At 39.2% G+C, this 21,437-nt stretch overlaps 1 protein-coding gene across 3 annotated transcripts in view; it reads left to right on the forward strand.

Annotated features, from left to right (window-relative positions):
* EBF1 (EBF transcription factor 1) overlaps positions 1-21,437 on the forward strand; it is a 367,600-nt gene that overhangs the window by 280,755 nt on the left and 65,408 nt on the right. For all 3 annotated transcript variants that reach the window (XM_038772540.1, XM_038772541.1, XM_038772542.1), the window contains exon 10: positions 10,813-10,939. In XM_038772540.1, coding sequence (XP_038628468.1) covers positions 10,813-10,939 — 127 coding nt within the window. The remainder of the gene's footprint in view (positions 1-10,812; positions 10,940-21,437) is intronic.

Raw genomic sequence — 21,437 nt, forward strand, 5'->3', positions numbered from 1 at the left:
ACTCATTAAGTATCTGATTTACTGCTAGGAAGTATCTTAGGCTTAGGGGAGAATTTGGTTTATTATGGATATCCTGCACAAATAAGTGTGACTAAAAGGAAAGTCCAATGTAAACCGTACCTATTTAATATGAACTAACTTTTAAAAGGATTGTTTCTTAATAGACCTCTTTGATCCCAGTTCCCATAATAGCTAGAAATACTAATAGCCATATGCACACATTTATATAGATCATTAACATCTTTGGAACACTATAGAATCTAACTTAAAGGTGAAATTTAGGCACCTAAGATAGTGTGCCATGCAGACATTTCTGTACGGAATTCAGCTCAACAATATATTTACTTCATTTCAACTTTAAAGCTTTGGAAGCCCCCAAAAGCCGTTTTCTTCTGGAAGCTGTACCAATTTTTCCCCTCTTTGAATCAGGTCCTCTGTGAGCCTAATGTGTATCTTTCTTGATTAATCCCTATGGGCTTTTTTTAAAAAAATTGTTCTACACCTAGTACTTTAAAAACAAATTAAACTTCTGACCAAGTGTTGCCACTTGATAATTCAAAAATAAATATTCAGGCAGCCAAAACTGAGCTAATGATTCTGATAGTCCCCTCTTTTTCTCCCATAAATACATAGAACTTTGGGTTTTTTTTTTCCTTTTTCAACAAACAAGCAACAGAACACAACTTGAAGATGGTCAGAGTGGAAATGTTCCATCTCAGCAGAATATTCAAAAACAAACCATGAAAAAGGGCTCATTGTACAGAAACAAGCCACAGTGAGTTGGAATTACACAAGGATAGCCAATTATAAATATCTTGGTCCTCTGAAACTCATCTATGGACTGCCAACCTGTGAATTGTCAGGTTTCATTCCAGTTTTGAACCTATCCCAAGTGGCATAAAATAATCTCTGTAAAAAGCTTGAAGAAAAGTTAAAAAAAGGAAAGTGGTTTGAATAAATTTAAGGTCTTTAAATGTTTGATATATGCAAGTTTACAGAAACTACTAGTAACAGCTGAATTGAGAAACCGAAGACAGATTCATTCAGTTTGGGTCTTCATTATGTGAGATGAAAACCAGACAGAAAGTTTTCAAGCATGTTATCTTAGGGTTGAGAGGATATCACTAAATAAGAAAAAAGTACTGAATTCCAACTGGAATATTGAGCATATTCTTTCCTGGTACAGATAAGGTAGCGAATTGAATCTTGCTTTATACATTAGCAGCCATTAACATCTATTCTCCAGTAGTAATCTTTTGTAGTTTAAATGAATTTTAAGGTTAATACTGAGTATTTAAAAACTAGTTTTTAGCATTTGGATTCAACTGGGTTTAAACTGTCCCAACTCCCTACATGCCTGAATTTGGGGCCAGGGAGATGACATGAAGTATTGTTTGAATCTTCCACAATATGAATATTTATTCAAAACATTCATCCTTTGGGAACACATCTTTTGGCTAAATAGCAATTTAAAGTTATTTTCTTGGAAAGACCAAAAAACCAAAGTGTTGTGAAATGGCAAACAAACTTGACTTTTCCTCACTTTCCCTGAGATTATATACTCCCCAATGAAGCAATCATTTCTTTAAAGCTGTGTTGCACAGTGTACAAGGGTATGATTAAAGAACATTGAGGAGATGACAAAAGCCAAGAAAAACTGGGAATTCTAGACATGCAGTTAACATTTTCCTGTTTGCATCATATCAAGTTTTAGAGAAATGAATATGAGAGCTTTTTATGGAATTAAACAAGAGGTAACATTTTCCACAGTCAGGGTCATTGCAATTTCATTAAAGGATAAAAAAATGTTGTTAATTATAATAACGTGAATGGTTCCCTGTAAGGCAAAGGCTCAGTGAGTACCCACAATTCATAGCATATTTTAAACTATTTATTGTGTGAATCCATTCAGGATGTTGAACTGCCTCCTGTTTACCTCAGAGATAGTTATGATATTATCCTTAGGACTGATAAGTGGGGTGCTATAGATGCATCATTAAAAAAAGTCTTGAGTATGCTTTGAATTTCTTGGGAAAGGGCTCGTCCAGAATATTAATTATTTTTAACAATATTTGAAATGTCATTGTGGAATAGATTATAGAGTTTGTCTTGAGGAAACAGATGAATAGAGAGGTGATCAGATGAGACAATGGGAGAACCAGGATTAAGAGGGCAGAGTTCTTAGCCGCCTACGGCCTCCTTTGCCTGTGGTCTGAAGGAGGTTTTGCTGTATTCCAGACAAGTAGTGAATTTTCTTCTTTGTGTGTTCTGGTGGTGGTTTTGAGAGAAGTGGTGCAATAAGGATTTGAAAACCATAAAAAGTAAAAATAGCAATTTCAAAATCACTGGTATTCATTTTGTTAAATCCTTTGAGTTTTTACTTTGTGGCCTAGAACTTCAAATAGCTTCTAGGTATCAAAAATGATATTGGGGGTGTATGTGTGAGTTCCAGGCCCTGTGTTGATCTCCCCATCTCTTTTGTCGGGGATAGCCTGTCAGGGGTAGCCTGTAGGAACAACTCCTTGGTTCTCCCAAGCACTTACTAAAATGCTATGCCCAAATTAAGTGCTCAGTAAATACCACCGATTGATATAAGAAGAGTTTTCTGAAGGAATAAAAAAAACCTCTTATCTAATATTCACTGTGAATTAAGAACAGGAAGGACTCTTGGTGTTTCATAGGCCTGCCTTAGAAACTAAATTGCTTTGCCTTCTTTCAATATCTTGGTCCTATTTTGTACTAGTCCACACTGACGTGCAATTGTTTAGCTGCATATTTATGTACTTTCTTACCCATAAATTGTTTATCAACTCTTAGGAAGATACCTCATTGCCATTCCTTCTCTCTCCTTTCTCACACAGAGCAGCTTCACTTTTCACAGAGATTTTCACACAGAGACACATACACACATATACCCACATGTTCCTCTTTCTCTGAAAACTGCAGGGCTGTGCACATATCTTCACACATTTTGTTTCTCACCCTCCGGCATGCTGGCAGTGGTGCCGTGTGGGCTAGCCATTGGGGAGCGAGTCTTGCTTCGGGGCTTACAGCTTGGAAAAGTTAAAGTGCTTGCACATGCAGCCTTGAGAGAAAGTGGCTGCTGCTTGTATGGTCTGCTGTCCGAGAAAGATTTCCAGATGCTTCTGGAGGCAGTTGGCCTGCTTTTCTCTCTTGGATATTAATATGGTTTTCAAAGATAATTTTTCCCTTAACTTGTCAAAATTATTGTGGAAGCCAGTGATCTTGTATTATTCCTCCTTTTTTTGGGTGCACAAAATATCCTAGTAAAAGAATTGAGATGCATTTTGTAGATATACACTGACAGTTAACAGGTAGATTGAAAGATTAAAATCAGATTTTCTGGTGGGAGCATCAAAATGAGTCTCACATTTAACTAGGGTGATTCAGAGTTACTGGATTTGTGCTGTGTGTTTGTAATCAGTGCCTTTCACCTCTTCTCTAGATCTTCCTCCTTCCTTCCTTACTTTCTTTTTCAATTGATTGGGGTACTGAATCACCACTGTACTGGTCTACAAAGACCCTTTTAATCTCATCAAGTGCTTCTACTTACAGCTATTACTATTCATTCAATCATATTTATTGAGCACTTACTGTGTGCAGAGCACTGTACTAAGCGCTTGATGGGCACTTAATGTACACAAGACACATCTATGGAAAGAGAGAAACTAGGAAATAAAAAATACTTCTTTGTAGATTGTTTATATGTACTCTACGTGCACAAGTAAATTCCATCTTGATCTGCTTGTATATATGTGTATGTGTATATATATATATATATATATACACACACATATATATGTATAAAGGGTTTTAATATATAGTATATATGTAAAACCCCTTTTATTATTGAAAGGTGGTGATAGTGATGGTAAGATCCTATCCTTATGATTGAGTTTGACTCAGAAGACTGACTCATACATTAGAATATTTTACCTCTCCCTCCTTTCCCTTCCTACCATTGCTAGTCCTCCTATCCTTAAAACAAAAGTTGTACTGGAAGACCAAATTGTAAGCAATCTCAGAAGTGTAGGAGTCAATTTTAGAATTGGTACTCTCATGGAAAACTAGAAGAACTTGGGTACAATATGAATGTAATGAATTATAGGAACAAAAACAATCTCTGTGGCTCCCTATTGTAAGAGCTTCTATTTTTAAATGTAATAACATATGCTCTTTATTGTAAAGTGTACAGCATATTTTCCCATTCATACATTTCCACTCGGGTACATCAGGAAAGGCTCCGAAAACAAAACGAAAAAGGTCTGTCATTACATAAAACATGGATTGTATGCACCTAGAATACTGCATGCAATTCTGGTTTCCACATCATAATTAAACCAAAGAAGATACAGAGAAGGATAACCAAAATGACTGGGGAAGAAGCAGCTTCCTTCCAAGGATAGATTGAAAATTTTAGGACACTTCTTCCTGGAAAGATAAAAACTGAGTGGGGTCAGATTTGTGGTTTACAAAGTTACAAAGAGTTGCACAGTGCAAATCTGGAAATGCTATTCACCAAATTATCAGCATCATCTGATTACTAAGGTAGTACATGGATTGCCACCTTTGTGCAGAGCACAGTACTAGGCATTTGAGACATATAAAATTGAATACCTGCTTACTGCCCTCAAAATGCTTACAATCTGATGGGGGATGCAGGCAAACATTGTATTCAATGTATTGTTTACATTCAAGGGGAACAGAAGGAAAAATATAAATTAGAACGGGTGAAATTCTTTGGAGAATCACTTACAAAGATCTGATAGTTGAAGCCACGTGAGCAGATGTACTTCCCTAGAGAATGAGTGGGAGAAAAGAATAGAGTTTTGAGGGGTACACATGTTTAAATGTTGACAGGAAAAATGAAAAGCCAGGAAATGATTCTGTGAAAGAGCGGTCCCAGAAAAAGGGAAGAAAAGTAGAATTGTATCAAGCTGATAAGTCTAAGGTCAACTAGGAGAATCAATGAAATGGAAGCATAGCCCAGTGGATAGACCTTGGGACTGAAAGTCAGAAGAACCTGGGTTCTAATCCCAGCTCCACCACTTGTCTGCAGTGAGACCTTGGGCAAGCCACGTAACTTCTCTGTGCCCGTTACCTCATCTGTAAAATGGGGATTCAGACTTTGAGCCCATAGGGAATATGGACTATGTCTGAACTGATTAGTTTGTATCTACCCCAGGACTTAGTACGGCACCTGGCATGTAGTAATTACTTAACAAATACTGTAAAAAAAATTCAATCATGTTCATTGAGTGCCTGCAGTGTACAGAGTACCGCACTTGGGGAGTAATCCATCAATGGTATTTACTGAGCACTGATTGTGTGCAGAACGTTCTACTAAATGCTTGGGAGAGCACAACAGAATTGGTAAGCATGATCTCTGCCCACAGGGAGCTTTCAATCCTGAGGGAGAGACAGATGTTAATATAAATAAATAAATTGCAGACAGGAACGTAAGTGTTGTGGTGCTGAGGCTGGGGTAAGTATCAAGTAAAGTACAGTACAAAAAGATGTGATCTCTACCAACTCAATGTTTGCAGCCTAGGGAGTGCTCATCAGTTTGAAAGGTAGCCATCTCTCCTGACCAGTTGTCACTGCATCTGGGTTTGTTGTGGGGGTTGCTCTACATGCAGTTCCCTGGGCTGGATGCCCTGGAGAGCAGGCCCTGGATGCAGCTCTAATGACAACAACACGTTCAGCTCAAGGCAAGGAGCCAAGATGCCTACAGAGGGGACCAGGGGGAGCGTGGGAAGCATCTGCCATTATTTGGGCCAGTCAGCTGTCTGGGAAAGGTCACCTGGGTAAGAGTGTAGGAGGGGGTACGTGTCTGTTTTAATGTCTCCCTGTCTAGACCGTAAGCTCCTTGTGGGCAGGGAACGTGTCCATCAACTTTGTTGTGTTTCACTCTTCCAACTGCTTACTGCAGTGCCCTGCACACAGTAAGCATTCAAAAAATACCACTGATTGAGCAGAGCCCACTAGACTTGGCTCAAAGGAGAACATGGTGGATGTCATCTCAGTTGAGAGAAGTGGGGGAAAAAATGGTTTCAGGGAGTTGAAAAGAGAATTAGTGGAGAAGGTGAAGGCAGCAGTTTATATGGTCCATTCAAGAAAGTGTTGCTTTGTGGGTATAATGAGGTAAAGAGAAGGATTTTTTTAATTCCTATGGGGGATCAACTCAAGATCTAAGGAGCCACCCAATGAAGTTTGAAGGTAGTAGAAGCAGCGTGGCTCAGTGGAAAGAGCACGGGCTTTGGAGTCAGAGGTCATGGGTTCAAATCCAGGCTCTGCCAATTGTCAGCTGTGTGACTTTGGGCAAGTCACTTAATTTCTCTGCACCTCAGTTACCAAATCTGTAAATGGGGATAAAGACTGTGAGCCCCATGTGGGACAACCCGATCACCTTGTAACCTCCCCAGTGCCTAGAACAGTGCTTTGCACAAAGTAAGTGCTTAATAAATGCCATTATTATTAGTAGTAGTAGTTTCAAAAAGACAGGAAACCCCTTTTTTTTAACACAGCAAGCATAAGGAATCTGTTGCCACAGGAACGTATGCAAGGATACATTGTCAAGATAAATTTTATGAATATATGGAGTAAGGCCCATAAATGATTACAAGGAGGCAAAGGTATGGGCATTAGGTGTATCTGGATGGAGTCTCCTGTCTAGAATGTCAGATGTGCTTCAATCCTGAGAGTTCAGGACCAAGAAACTGAGCAAAAGTAGCATAGTGATAATGATTTACAAACTATTATCCATAATAATGGCATTTTCTCTGGGTCATGGAGCTCAGTGAGCAAATAGGGAGGCAGGGTGAAGCACATTGCGAAAATCAGTTGAATTTTTTTTTTAAATGTACAGGACCCATTTTTGACTGAAATGGGTCAGTTCTTGGTCCCCTTCTGTTCTCTATCTACACTCACTCCTTTGGTGAACTCATTCGCTCCCACGGCTTCAACTATCATCTTCGCTGACAACACCCAAATCTACATCTCTGCCCCTGCGCTCTCTCCCTCCCTTCAGGCTCGTGTCTCCTCCTGCCTTCAGGACATCTCCATCTGGATGTCTGCCCGCCATCTAAAACTCAGTATGTCCAAGACTGAACTCCTTATCTTCCCTCCCAAACCCTGCCCTCTCCCTGACTTTCCCATCACTGACGGCACTACCATCCTTCCCATCTCACAAGCCCGTAACCTTGGTGTCATCCTTGACTCTGCTCTCTTGTTCACCCCGCACACCCAATCTGTCAACAAAAACTGCCACTCTCACCTCCGCAACATCGCCAAGATCCACCCTTTCCTCTCCATCCAAACTGCTACCCTACTGGTTCAATCTCTCATCCTATCCCGACTGGATTACTGCATCAGCCTCCTCTCTGATCTCCCATCCTCCTGTCTCTCCCCACTTCAATGTATACTTCACACTGCTGCCCAGATCATCTTTGTTTAGAAATGCTCTGGGCATGTTACTCCCCTCCTCAAAAATCTCCAGTGGCTACCAATCAACCTATGCATCAGGCAAAACCTCCTCATTCTCGGCTTCAAGGCTTTCTATCACCTCGCCCCCTCCTACCTCTCCTCCCTTCTTTCCTTCTACAGCCCAGCCCACACCCTCCGCTCCTCTGCTGCTAACCTCCTCACTGTGCCTCATTCTTGCCTGTCCCACCATCAACCCCCGGCCCACGTCATCCCCCGGTCCTGGAATGCCCTCCCTCCGCACATCCGCCAAGCTAGCTTTCTTCCTCCCTTCAAAGCCCTACTAAGAGCTCACCTCCTCCAGGAGGCCTTCCCAGACTGAGTCCCCCATTCCTCTCCCCCTCCCCATCCCCCCTGCACTACCTCCTTCCCCTCCCCACAGCACCTGTATATATTTTTGTACAGATTTATTACTCTATTTATTTTACTTGTACATATTTACTATTCTATTTATTTTATTTTGTTAATATGTTTTATTTTGTTGTCTGTCTCCCCCTTCTAGACTGTGAGCCCACTTCTGTCTCCCCCTTCTAGACTGTCTCCCCCTTCTAGACTGTCTCCCCCTTCTAGACTGTGAGAGACGGGTAGGGGCCATCTGTCTATGTTGCCAACTTGTACTTCCCAAGCACTTAGTACAGTGCTCTGCACACAGTAAGCGCTCAATAAATACGATTGAATGAAGGAATGAATGAAAATGATCACAGTATGGTGCCCATGTTGTGCTGTAGTGCCATGATCTTGAGGTGATTACCTTGATAGCTGCTGTGGTCTTCACTATTCATGTTAGCCCACTACTTTTTATGATTCTTATTAGGTATTTCCACTTTGCATAATGTCCTAGATTGTTCTTCATTCAGAAAACTTCACTCCTGATGGCATAACTGAGGAAAGCAATCCCCTATTTGTACAGCCAGAACTAGAGCCCGGTGTCCTGATTCTCAGAACTAAGCTCTTCCCACTGGACCAACAACAGGGCTACATATACATTCATAAATGTGGCAACAGATGTCAAAGAGGGCAGTCATCACACTGTTCCTCTTAGGATCCTTCGTGGCCACTAGCAGAGAAAGGATAATGAACTGGATGGATCATTGTTCTGCCTAGTATTTCACTTCTTGTGTTCCCTGAGGAAGTCACTAGGAATCGAGGCAATGGAGGATTGGCTGAAAATTATATTGAAACATTCATTTTTGAAGTCCCTGGGAATATGTGTCTTGTTCAGCAGTATTCTGACTTTTCTTCAAAGTGCCTCCTGAGTTTATTGAACAAGACAGTGAGGGTTGGCACTGTTGCTTAATTTTTGCCTGGGCTTGCCAGAGATCAGACTTGCCAGATTGTAGCCCCGGCAATTCTGGGCATGCCATTTCACATTATTTGTCTCCTGCATTGTGCTATTTGCTCTTGTGAACTACGACACCTCTTTAATTGTACATTAAGCTCTGGCTGGCACTTCCCCTGGAAGAGAGAGAAATTCCCAACTCTAAACTAAATCAAATTCCTAATCTGAAGTCTGCTTCGTCCAGATTAGAGAGGAAGCAGTTGTTGTGATCACCTCTTCAGTCATCTTTAACACTTGTGAACGTATTTACACTTCCCATAGCATTTAAGTATATATATCAGCTCAATGTATTTATTTTGTATTTTGTATTTGTATTTTATTTATTATTACAGTTGTAATATTTTTGTGTTTTTCTCCCCAGTTTGAGTTGTCAACAGGGAACGTGCTACCTCTTTCTTTTGTGCTCCCCCAAGCACCTAGTACAGTACATTACTCCAATTGGGTGCTGAATTAATAGTGATGATGGCATTTATTAAGCACTTACTATGTGCAAAGCACTGTTCTAAGTGCTGGGGAAGTTACAAGATGATCAGCTTGTCCCATGGCGGGGGGGGGGGGGGGTCACAGTCTTAATCCTCATTTTACAGATGAGAGAATTGAGGCATAAAGAAGTTAAGTGACTTGCCCATAGTCACACAGCTGACAAGTGGCTGAGTCAGGATTTGAACACCTGACCTCTGACTCCAAAGCCCGTGCTCCTTCCACTGAGCCAACTGCTTCTCAATTATAATTATATGATTGCTGCTACTCCTCCTACTACTACTTCTACTTGAGAATAACTGGTTTTGTTTGAACTTTTCTTTAGCAGCAGCAACTCTTACAAACTCTTTTCCCCAACATTATATTTCAGAGCAAAACACCCTCCCATTAACTAGGACAATAATGGAGAGGTGCCTATTAGGATAAAATTTTCAAGGTTCCATATAAACTGTGGTATGCCTTGTGTTTTTACCCATAGTTCTCATTGGGGCATGCTGTTGGAAAAAATGAGGTAGCCATTTACTTATCACCATATAAACAGTGAAAAAGGATCAATATGTTGTCTCAGGACAACAAATTCCCAATGAAATTAATGGCTGGTGAATGGGGAATAAATTAAGGGATAGGATACTTTGAGCAGCTCATATAGACATCCTGTGGAATACACTGCCCTTAGAGGTCACCAAGTCAGATTCTGTGGCTGGAGTTTTTAAAAGGACAGGATAATTCTAGTTTTATGACCATTAATAACATCTGCAGTTATGTAAACTAAGATAAGGATAATAAAATCTCCCACTTCATGGTGTAATCTGATTGCCTGCAGGGTACAGGAAGGAATTTTCTCACCATGTGTATGCATTGCACAATCAGTGATACATTCATTTATTTGGAATTGCTTCCCCCTTCTTTAAAGACTGCATGTTGCTCAGGGCAAAGACAGGATAAATGTTTGGTTGCAGGACTTCCCAGTGTGTCAAGGCCTCTGTTTTTTTTTCCTTTAAATTATGCCATACTTGCAATCTAACTATGCAAAGTTTTGAAGATTTTGAATGCTATTTCATACCTGCGTTGTAAAGCTAATCACAAGTCATACTCAGTATTCTGCACATCTGTCTTTTCACATTTTAATGGGCTCTGGCTCAACCATTTAGCAAATCAGCTCATGTTGAGATGTGGTGGATCTGGCTCTAACCTGAGTGTCAGCTACAACTAGAGGATCTGGAAAGGATATCCTGATATAGTTAAAGCAGCACAAACCAGGAGGTTTTATTTTCAAATGAGGGAGTGAGTTCACAACACATCTGAAAACAGAAATAATTTCTTTTCGTTGCTGGGGAATTGTAAATATTGTAGTTGGTGCCTCCTATTCAAACACTGATGGGGGTAATGACATGTTTTAAAGATGTATTTACCATAATTTGATGAGTGGACTCATCAAAAACTAGTTTGCATAGAACAATGACTATTTTTCTTTAAATGTTTTCCTCTAGCTGATCACTCCTCATGCCATCCGAGTCCAGACCCCTCCCAGGCACATCCCCGGTGTAGTAGAAGTCACATTGTCCTACAAATCCAAACAGTTCTGCAAAGGCACCCCTGGACGGTTCATTTACACAGGTGAGGATCATATAGAACTGACTATAATTTCTAGAAATTGTGCTGACAGGTTGTCTTCCTAACATTTTGGATGCTGTGATGCTATGTTCCTCCATTCCCAGATGTCCGATGATTTCCCATGTTGTGCGTTTGCATGTGTGTGGGGGGTGGGTTTGTGAAAGTGAGGCTTTTACTTAATAATTTACTTTGGTCTCTGTACTGAGCAAATGGGTCGGCAGAAATAAATGCTTTGCGAAGTTCGGCACTAAAGGAAATATGGAAAATAGAGTGAGGATAAAATGAAGGTTAAAAAAGACAACCTGAACAATAAATGTGATCAGTGATCTAAAGATATAAGGCTGAGAGAGTACTTTGTTAATACACAGCAAGGTGTCCTGGGTTTCCCAAGTGCCCTGGTCATCAGAAGGGACTCTGGGAGCTCCGTGGACATATGGACCGGCCTCCTGTTTGGAAGCTGGATGCGTTAGTTGTTGTGTGAAGTCAAGTGACAGACTGAATAATTTAAGCACATCAGACCAGGGAGATCACGATGGCTTCTCTAGAAACACAGCAAACTGCCTGGCGTGTGACACACACTTATCTGAAGTGCTAAGCATAGTTGTTAGAATTTCTGTATACTGGGAATGAGCTGTTGGTAGCATTGCTGGGTTACTGGTTAAAAGTACTCAATGGATAATAGCACGCAGGGAAAAACCAAGTAAAAATAAAGAGCTCCCTATCCACAACAAAATTCAAAGGCAGTCAGTGGATGACTCTATTAACATATTTTAATCATAACCATACAATTAAGTTAATAAATTTTATTTTGTCTGTGACATTTTACCTCACAGTATCTTCCTTTTCAAGCCACTTACATTAATGTGATCTGAAACCCACCGTGCCTCTCGGAGCAAAGTCCTTAATTTAAAAGAAAATAAAAACAATTAATGCATTCTGACCCTCGGAAATGCCTCCCAGCCCTTTAAACAAAATGCAGGTTTGGTGCACGCCTGCCGATTAGTTTTAGTTAATTGAAAATTATAGGATTGACCCAAGAGGAAAATTTTGTTTGCACTCCAATCACTTTTACAAATTAAGGAAAATTACCACAATTTTGTTTAGCTAAGGTTTCACACTGAGTTCAAGAAATTAGCTCAGCCATCCCAACAAAGTCAGCACTTTGTTAGTGAGCACTTGAAAAAATAATAGTCTATCTGGAGTTTTGTGGTGTGTACAAACGAAGCATAGAAAAAGCTATGATGCTTTATAGAAGTAGGCCAAGTGTTTTTAATTAGGATCATTGGTTCATTGTAAGTTTTGAAGAACAATCAAACTAGCAGATTAGCTGTTTCTTTTAAAGCTTGGATTTCTTGCCATTCATTTTTCCCATGAGAACTTCCACATAGCAGAGGCTTTTTTTTTTTTTTTTTTACAAGGCTCATTTTGGGCCTACAGGAAATGGACCAATTGGAACTTCTGATACTGTAACATTCCTCAACATCATTCCAATAGATGGGAGTTTTTCACAATGTTCTTCAGTGAACTCAGTGTTCTGGAACATATTACAAAACCACAGAGGCCAAATGTTTTCTCAGAGGAGTTTGGACTCTGTTTTTGGCCGAAAACATTTAGGCCTCACTTGATGCTTATTTACCCTGCTATTAAGAACAAGAAAAGGAGAAGAAGAAGAAAAAAAAACATCGGGTGTTGTGGGCGGTACAGAGGCAGCCAGGCATAGTTTCCTCTCTAGTGAAAATGTCCCTGCCCATTAATGGCACCATTTTGTGGTCAGGTCTCATTTAGAAGAAATTATTTTTAATCAGTGTTCAACAAAATATCCCCTCGAGCCACCTGGCTGCAAACTGTTTCTGGTTTTTTTTTTTTAGTTTTTTTTTTACTGCTAAGTACTCAAGTTTGAAATACCTAGTGACCCATTAATTTGGGCTTTTTACCCTTTTTTATTGCAACTGAAAAAACCTGATCTTAGAGTGCCTGCCTCATCCAGGAATGAAGGTGGCAGTCACCCAGAAAAATACCAGTTTTATAATTTAGGAAAGACATAAACCACTGATCCACCTTTTCTCTCTCTCTCTCTCTCAAAATGTATACGTTTTTTATTTAATATTTTGCTTGCTCTATCTCTAAATATGTACATATTTACACATTTTCAGCTTTAATTAAAAATATCTGAAGGGACTTAATATAGTGGTGAACAGAAGCACCTTGAGGGGAGTCATGCCCTGCCACCCTATGGTAGTCATGTATAGAGCAGAGTTTCAGACCTTAACTTTCAGACCTTAAATTTTTCTTCCCTACCTGGCAACTAACAAGCCTAAGCTTACAAAAGACACTCCATCTCTCAATGAACCACCCCTCCACCCCTCTCAGTGAACAGGACTTGGATGACGATAGTTGGATCTTGCAGGCAGCTTGCATCGCCACCCCAACCCCTTCACTGTGCATATGGAGACCACTCTCTGGAGTTTCGTTCTCTAGCAGGGGCTGGTTCCCCTAGGGTGCAGAGCACAGGGCCAATGTCCTAAATTGATTTATAGAAGGGACCACACTCTTGGGGGTAGTGGTGAGCTATCACAGCGTGACTTGGGAGATGCAGCAGATGTGAGATATTTTTCAGGTACCTCACAGAGTAGAAAGACTGTAAGGGTTTGGAATGACATACTTGTCTGTGGAGAGCTATGAGAGGAGTGAGTCGCAGAAACCAAGGTCTTTGAGAGATCTTAAACTCTTTCAAGGCAATATGGGTTGCTCTCTATGTTTCTGTCTTGCTCTCATTTGAAGTCTCATATTGTCAGAGTCTTAATTTTCTACAAACTGCCCATAGGTTTTTGGTGGCTGACTCTTTTGAAAATGTAGACCTTAAGGAAATTGGATTCAGCAACCTCAGTAACCAGAGGTGTCCACTGTTCACATATATTTGTTGTTAATGATGACTTTATTGCAGGTGAACAGAATAAGTGACATAGAATACCATTATGAATAAACAATAAAAACGACAGGGACATCTCAAAACCCTTGGGGTTTTCTGAAACTTGTTCTTTTCTACCAAATTAATTATGCCCATAAATTGTTGGACAATAGAATGTATTATTATTTGAAAACAAAATACTTGCTAAGCATTGCATGGCTTTAAAAGCTCAAGCTATTTTATTCACTTTTTGGAGGTAGAATCAATTCTTCAAAAGGCTCAATTCTTCATAAGGTCCCATGAATCCTTTTTTTTGCTCTGGGATTCTACTTTTGATCAACTGTGACGTTTCCAAATGAGTTTCTCCTTTGAAGTTACTGTAGTCTTTCCTGTTAAGAACTAAGGACCCATAGCATATGCTACAAAAATTTGGGAAACCTTTGGAAACTTTCAAAGCTATTAAAAATAACTTCCATCCTAAGAAAAAAATATTCCTATAATTATTGCTCCAAATCCCTCTTCAATAAGAGCTCTCTGTGAATGGAAAGAATATGTTTCAGAAGGATGCTTCTAGTTATTTGGAATGGCAGTTGTGCAAGAACACTCATTGCATGCCTATAATATTTAAGAAAATAGAATTAATATCCTGATGGATATTTAAAAAATTTAGCCCAGAACTTTTACTTTTTAATTAAAAAATGCAATAGAGGCCACAAACCCACCTTTTGGCACACAACAAGTAGAACAGGTCATTTATAATCACATTTTCTTTTCAGTTTTGTTAGAACAAAAGCCTTGATTTCAGGTCGAGACCATCATTCTCTAATTTTCAGTTGACAGTGAAATTTTATTCCTGAAAATATAGTTTCTTTAAATAATACTGAACATCAAGAAGAACATTATACACTCTAGAAGTAATGTTAACTGGCAAAATGAAATATTGATCTTGAAGTGTTGGTATTGAATTCACCCATTAAAAAAAGGATATGTAAAAAGATTGGGTCCCTGTTGTCCCATGTCATGGAAATATTTATATCTTGTTGTCATCCTTATGGGCTTTGCAATCATTACCTCATTCACTCCCGTAACTTCTTTATGGCGTCGAAGAGACAGCTAATTTTTATCCCCATGTTTCAGATGAGAAAAGTGAACCAAGGAGAGCTTAAATCAAATTGCTCAAGATCACAAAACAGTCATGGTTGAGAGTAGGTACTCTCCCAAGTGTTAGGACAGTACTCTGCACACAGTATGCACTCAATAAATACCACTGATTAAGTGATAGGAGAACTGAACTCAGCTTTCCTAAATCCAACCCAGCTGTTGTTTCACTTGACCACACTATGTACCATGTTAGTTACCATTAGTTACCTGTCCATTTGCACCTGAAAATGACTTCTCCCTTCTAATAACAGCAGATGCAAATACAAGACCATCCTTTAAAAATGGTACCTCTGTGTTTGGAAGATCTGTATCAGAATCAGAAAACCTCAGCAAAATGAGTCCCTTAAAAAGAAAAAATCAAGCAGATAATTTTCTCAGATGCAATTTACATTGGAAATGGCAGTGAAGCATTTGCACTCATTACCAGTGACATCACAGAAACATTCATCAGTATTTTTCAGAAAGGACATCCTTTAGAATGGCTCCTTCCACTAACTAGTTTGGCTTGGGTTTCCACCAACAGAAGAGTGTCCATTGAACATTTGACTAAGATTCTGCTTTAGCTGTGTCCTAATTGGAAAATGCCCCAAAAGAAAGACAATTTAACTTCTGGCTCCTTTGTACATGTTTTGAATATTACTCCAAATGAACCATTTAAACAAAGAGAGAAAACATTTGAAGCTGGGTGGTGTCCCTGGCCTATGTGATGGAAAGGGAAATCTGCAATCTCTATGGATTTAACAGAAAGGAGATTTTAACGAAATTTGAGCATGCCTGATATATGGTAATAGAATCACTGAACCCTAGTACTCTGGCATTTGTAAAGTTAAACACTGTCAGCACTATAATACGGACCAAAAAAAAATCACTAAAACTATACAATGTACCTGGATGACATCTGTAAAATGAAAGCAATTACAGCAAAGAATAAAGCCAGTTCTGAAGGAAACATTATTTTGCATATTTTATGCACATACTTTCCAAGAAATATGACCTTTATTTTCTGGTTGGAGTGGAGTGCAATCAGGACTCAAGCAGCCAGACTAGCTGGATCATTAAATGAGATATTTTCTCTGACATTAGAGACCTAAATAGGCACTAGGCCTTATTCACAACCTTGGATTCTTCCTGTCTGCTCTGAGTTACTAAGTGATAAGACCAAAAGGGAGATAAATCACAGAAATCCCTGTCCAAAGAAAACATATTGACTATGGCCAAGCAAACAGCAGACCATAACCAATGGTCCCATTCATCATTCATGTAATAGGGATATAAAGTATTTTCTGGTCATGAAATCATATAGAATAGAAAGGCAGATAAGCCTTTCACAAACTATGTGATTTGGTTATTAAGGGATGTGAACAATTTGTCCCAAAGCTTTAATCTTCAAAGAAGGCTACTATTTCTAAATTATAAATTTCTGGTAGGGCATTAGAAGGTTAGTAAGACTAAAAAAAAGAACTGGGAAAACTCTAATGTATTCAGTGGAATATTTGGTTTCAAAGCCAATAAGCAATTTGAGGATTTTCAAATTTCAAACCTTTCAATGGAATTAATTTATCCTTCTGTTTTCCAAATATGCCAAAATTTCCTGCCATATATGGGAAAATTAATCGTTTTTTTACTTTTCCTAGATTTTTTCAAAATCCTGTTGGATTATTTTATTATTTATCTGTATTTGAAATGTTAAAGAATTTTGAATTAATTTTTTTTCTGTTAATTTATTAGTCAATTAAATGTCTAGGTATCTAATGGAGATGGTTTATTATTTCACCTTCCCAATCAAGTCAATAGCGTATGCAAATGAGTTAATAATCCTCTGCAACTTTATGTAATAGCCGTTGAAGCCAAATTGAATTGGTTAAAGAACTCATCTAAAGTTCACACCACCATTATAAAGATAGTAAATTATTATTTTTTTACCCAACTTAAGTCAGCATGATAGCAAAAACGATATTATCTAGAATGTTACAGTAATAATGGTATTTACTGAATACCTACTGAGGCAAGGCACTATGTAAAGCATGTGTATAGTGTAATAATGGCAAAGGGCCATGACACATGGTTATCCATGGAGAAGCAGCATGGCATAGCGGAAAGAGCATGGGCTTGGGAGTCAGAGGTTGTGGGTTCTAATCCCGGCTCTGCCACGAATCAGCTGTGTGATTTTGAGCAAGTCACTGAACTTCCCTGTGCCTCATTTACCTCATCTGTAAAATGGAGATTAAGACTGTGAGCCCCACGTGGGTCAACTTGATTACCTTGGATCTACCCCAGCACATAGAACAGTGCTTGGCACTTAGCAAATACCGTCATCATTATTATTATCATTATGCTAAATATGTTTTTCTAGACTGGTTGAAATAAAATGACATAAAAAGACTAAAGGACTGGATACGTTTTTATTTGGAAGAGAAGAGTTTTGTATTTGGTAGTATTCATTTTATGTCATCACTGAACCCTCTGATGTAATTCAATATCTGTCCTTCCTTATGTCCTCATTTACTAACAGAAACACTTGTCACTTTCAATATCTAGTGTTTTCATGCCTTTTGCATAAGCATGTATCTATGCACAGAGTTACAATTTGCGAGTGTGATCTACTGGACAACAGTAATAATCCTTGAAAAGTCTAGATAATTTGAGTTTTCTGAATAATGCGTCTGATGACTAGAGTTGCTGCTTTGTTCATTACATTTTTCTGATTCCTAATACTTGCCCCCCTCACTATTTGAGGCCAACTGGTTTCTTTACTCCTTTACGTTTTTCAGCAATTTCCATGATGTGACACTTAGTTTCTTCTTCTAGAGCTTTTTCAATGGTATTTGCTTTGTGCTTACTATGTGTCAAACACACAGGTCAATTAGGTCAGACACAGTCCCTGTACTGCATGGGTCTCACAGTTTAATTAGGAGGGAGAACAGGTATTGATTCCACAGTTTACAATTGAGGAAACTGAGGCACAGAGAAGTCAAGTGACTTGCCCAAGGTCACACAGGAAACAATTGGCAGAATTAAGTTCCTTTCTTCTTTGTCTGATTTTACTCATGTCTGTAATTCATTTCCTTTTTCTGCACTCTGGAATACCCATCTTTAATTGTAGCTTTCATTTCCTCCTCCCTCTCTCATTTTTAGTGTTACCTGATATTTGGGCAAGGCTGTCCTGTTGTGAAAACATAATGGGATGACTGTTGACATCTCTGAATCTTGTGAATAATTCTAGTTCCCAAGGTTGAGGTTAAGAAGTAGCAATACAGTGCATTTTAGGAATCTTCAGAACCAAAATGTGATAAGAACTGATCCTTTGTGGCATTATGAATTGTGAGTAGTGCAACATGTGAGGAGTAAGGCAGTCATTGATTTCTTAGTGGGCATAATGGATGGCAATACTGTTTCATTTTGGAACTCAGTGCAGGTGCAGAATATCATCACATTCACTTTCTATATGAAAATCCATGCATTTCCTCTCTTCAGAAGGGTTACCTATACTTTTCACTAACACTGACAAAGGAAATTGAATAATGGCATATAGAAATACCGTCATCCTCCATGACTTTCAACTTCCCCTTGTGCTCATTGCTCTTTCTGACCACTCTCCCAAATGTAATCTTTCACCTTTTTCCTGTTAACATAAATTGTGGTTAACCTCTGTACATCTTGAGTTGAGACTTGAACTCTTACTGCCCTTGCACCTGGTCTTGGTCGTGATGGTTAGCATCCAGAAACTCTAACTTCCAGCAAAAATTGAGTTAATAGAGAGTCCTTTCCAGGTGGGTGTGTACAGACACACACACACACACACACACACACACACACACACATTCTAATTCTATGTGTTAAATTGTCTATATAGATTAAATAATTTACAGTTCACAGTTATAGCATTTCATTTAAAACAATGTGGACTTGTCTGAGCAGTAGTGGGGAGGTTTGTGCTGAAACAGCTCTGGATTCAGTTTGACCTGGGGAAATATACTGAGTGATCTTTTAGAATTTCACTTGCTGTGTTTCAGTTAAAACTGTCAAAGGACATGGACTAAAATTCCTACATGACACAGTAAAAATGTTAATGAGAGCTGCCAGGTTCACCTACTAATATTTATTGAGTGCTTATTGGGTGCTTTAGACTGTAAGCTAGGGTAGGGAGTGGTATTGTACTCACTCTCCTAGGCAGTTGGTACAGTGGTCTCTCAGAGTAAGCATTCAGTGAATACCATTGATTGATTGAAGAGCACTGTACTAATCACTAGGGAGACTATAATGCAACAGAGTTGGTAGACATCTTTCTTCAATACTTGGTACCCTAGTCTGGTAACTGAGAATCTAGGCTTTCATTCTGTTACTCAGTTTTCAAGCCACTTTGGGCTCTCCTCATTTCCATGTCTCAGGCTTTCCATGGGGGTATAATAATTACTGACCACTCCCTCTGTGAGGTTTAATTTCAAAGCCATTTTGAAATATTCACATTGAAAGAAAGACACTTCATAAATGGAAGAAACTTCAATATTGTCTTTCTTAGAGTATGGTTGACTTTTCATCAACAGTATGGTACTTATTAAGACACTATGTGTCAGGCATCATTCTAAATGCTGGGATGGATACAAGATAACCAGGTAGGACACAGTCCCTGTCTCTGTGGTCCTCACAGTCTAAGTAGGAGGGAGTGGGATTTAATCCTCATTGTACAGATGAGGAAATTGAGGCACAGAGTCATTAAGTGACTTGCCCAAAGTCACACAGCAGATCAGTAGGAGAGCTAGAATTAGAACCCAAGTCCTCTGACTCCCAAGATTTAATCCTCATTGTACAGATGAGGAAATTGAGGCACAAAGTCATTAAGTGACTTGCCCAAAGTCACACAGCAGATCAGTAGGAGAGCTAGAATTAGAACCTAAGTCCTCTGACTCCCAGGCTTGTGACCTTTCTACTAGACCATGCTGGTTAAAAAGTGCCTGGGAATTGGATAAAATCTGGCCCCCAGATTAATGTATTAAATTAACTGTATCTCCTGGGTTAATGTTGTACCCTCAAATACGCAGCAAACTCCTTTGTGATGAAATTTTGTATACTCCTGCAACTAGAATTAGATGTTGCATGGCTTAGTGGATAGAGCCCCAGCCTGGGAATCAGAAGGACCTGGGTTCTAATAATCGCTCCACCACATGTCTGCTGTGTGACGTTGGGCAAATCACTTCACTTCTCTGTGCCTGTTACTCATTTGTAAAATGAAGATAAGAGTGTGAACGCCAGGTGCAACAGAGACTGTGTCCAACCTGATAACCTTGCAATAATAATAATAATTATGGTATTTGTTAAGTGCTTTTTATGTGCCAAGCACTGTTCTAAGCTCTGGGGTAGATACAATAATAATAATCATGGCATTTATTAAGCACTTACTATGTGCAAAGCACTGTTCTAAGCGCTGGGGAGGTTACAAGGTGATCAGGTTGTCCCACGGGGGGCTCACAGTCTTAATCCCCATTTTAGAGATGAGGGAACTGAGGCACAGAGAAGTGAAGTGACTTGCTCAAAGTCACACAGCTGATAATTGGCAGAGCTGGGATTTGAACCCATGACCTCTGACTCCAAAGCCCGGGCTCTTTCCACTAAGCCACGCTGCTTCCGTGTGGCTTGTGTCTGCCTCAATGCTTAGAACAGTGCTTGACACATAGTAAATGCTTAACAAGTGCCATAATCATTATCATTATGAAACTTGTCAGGTAGTTCTATGACTATTGTACAGTATCTCATAAAAGAAAAATCGAGTTGAATTTCAACAAAATATGGATGGTACTTATCATTCCTCTTCCCCACCCAACACACACTCTATAATAAAGGAACTCAGGAACTCCTTAAACCAAATAGTTTCTATTTGTCATTAACTCTTCAGAAGGAACCTTTTCTCTTGAGGAAGAAGATTTTGCTCTTTGTGAGATTAAGGAAAGGTTTGGTTATCAGTCAGTACTATTTATTTAGCACATTCTAGGTGGATACCACTGTACTGGGAACTTGATGTTGTGCAATAAAGGTACCCTACATCATCTCTGCCCTCAAAGAAAGTCATTAAAGTAAATTAATTATTGAAAGTAATAAAGAATATAAGATGTATATAAGTGAATTGGGGGACTTGAAGGTTCTTTAGTGCTTAGGTGGTGTGGCTCATTGTTGGCAGGGAATGTATCTGTTTTATCATACTTTCCCAAGCACTTAGTACAATGCTTTGCACACAATAAGCACTCAATAAATAAGATCAAATGAATGAAGTGCTGAAGTGGCACTTAACAGGAATGTGAACTAGGGAGATTAGTAAATTGGTAATTAGTGATCTAATTAGTACATTAGTAAATTGGGAAGGCCTCCTGGAGGAGATGTGATTTCAGAAAGGCTTTGAAGATGGGGAGAGCTTTGGTCCATCGGCTATGAATGGGAGGG

The sequence above is a fragment of the Tachyglossus aculeatus genome, chromosome X1 (genome assembly GCF_015852505.1).
Source record: "Tachyglossus aculeatus isolate mTacAcu1 chromosome X1, mTacAcu1.pri, whole genome shotgun sequence".
NCBI lineage: Eukaryota > Metazoa > Chordata > Mammalia > Monotremata > Tachyglossidae > Tachyglossus > Tachyglossus aculeatus.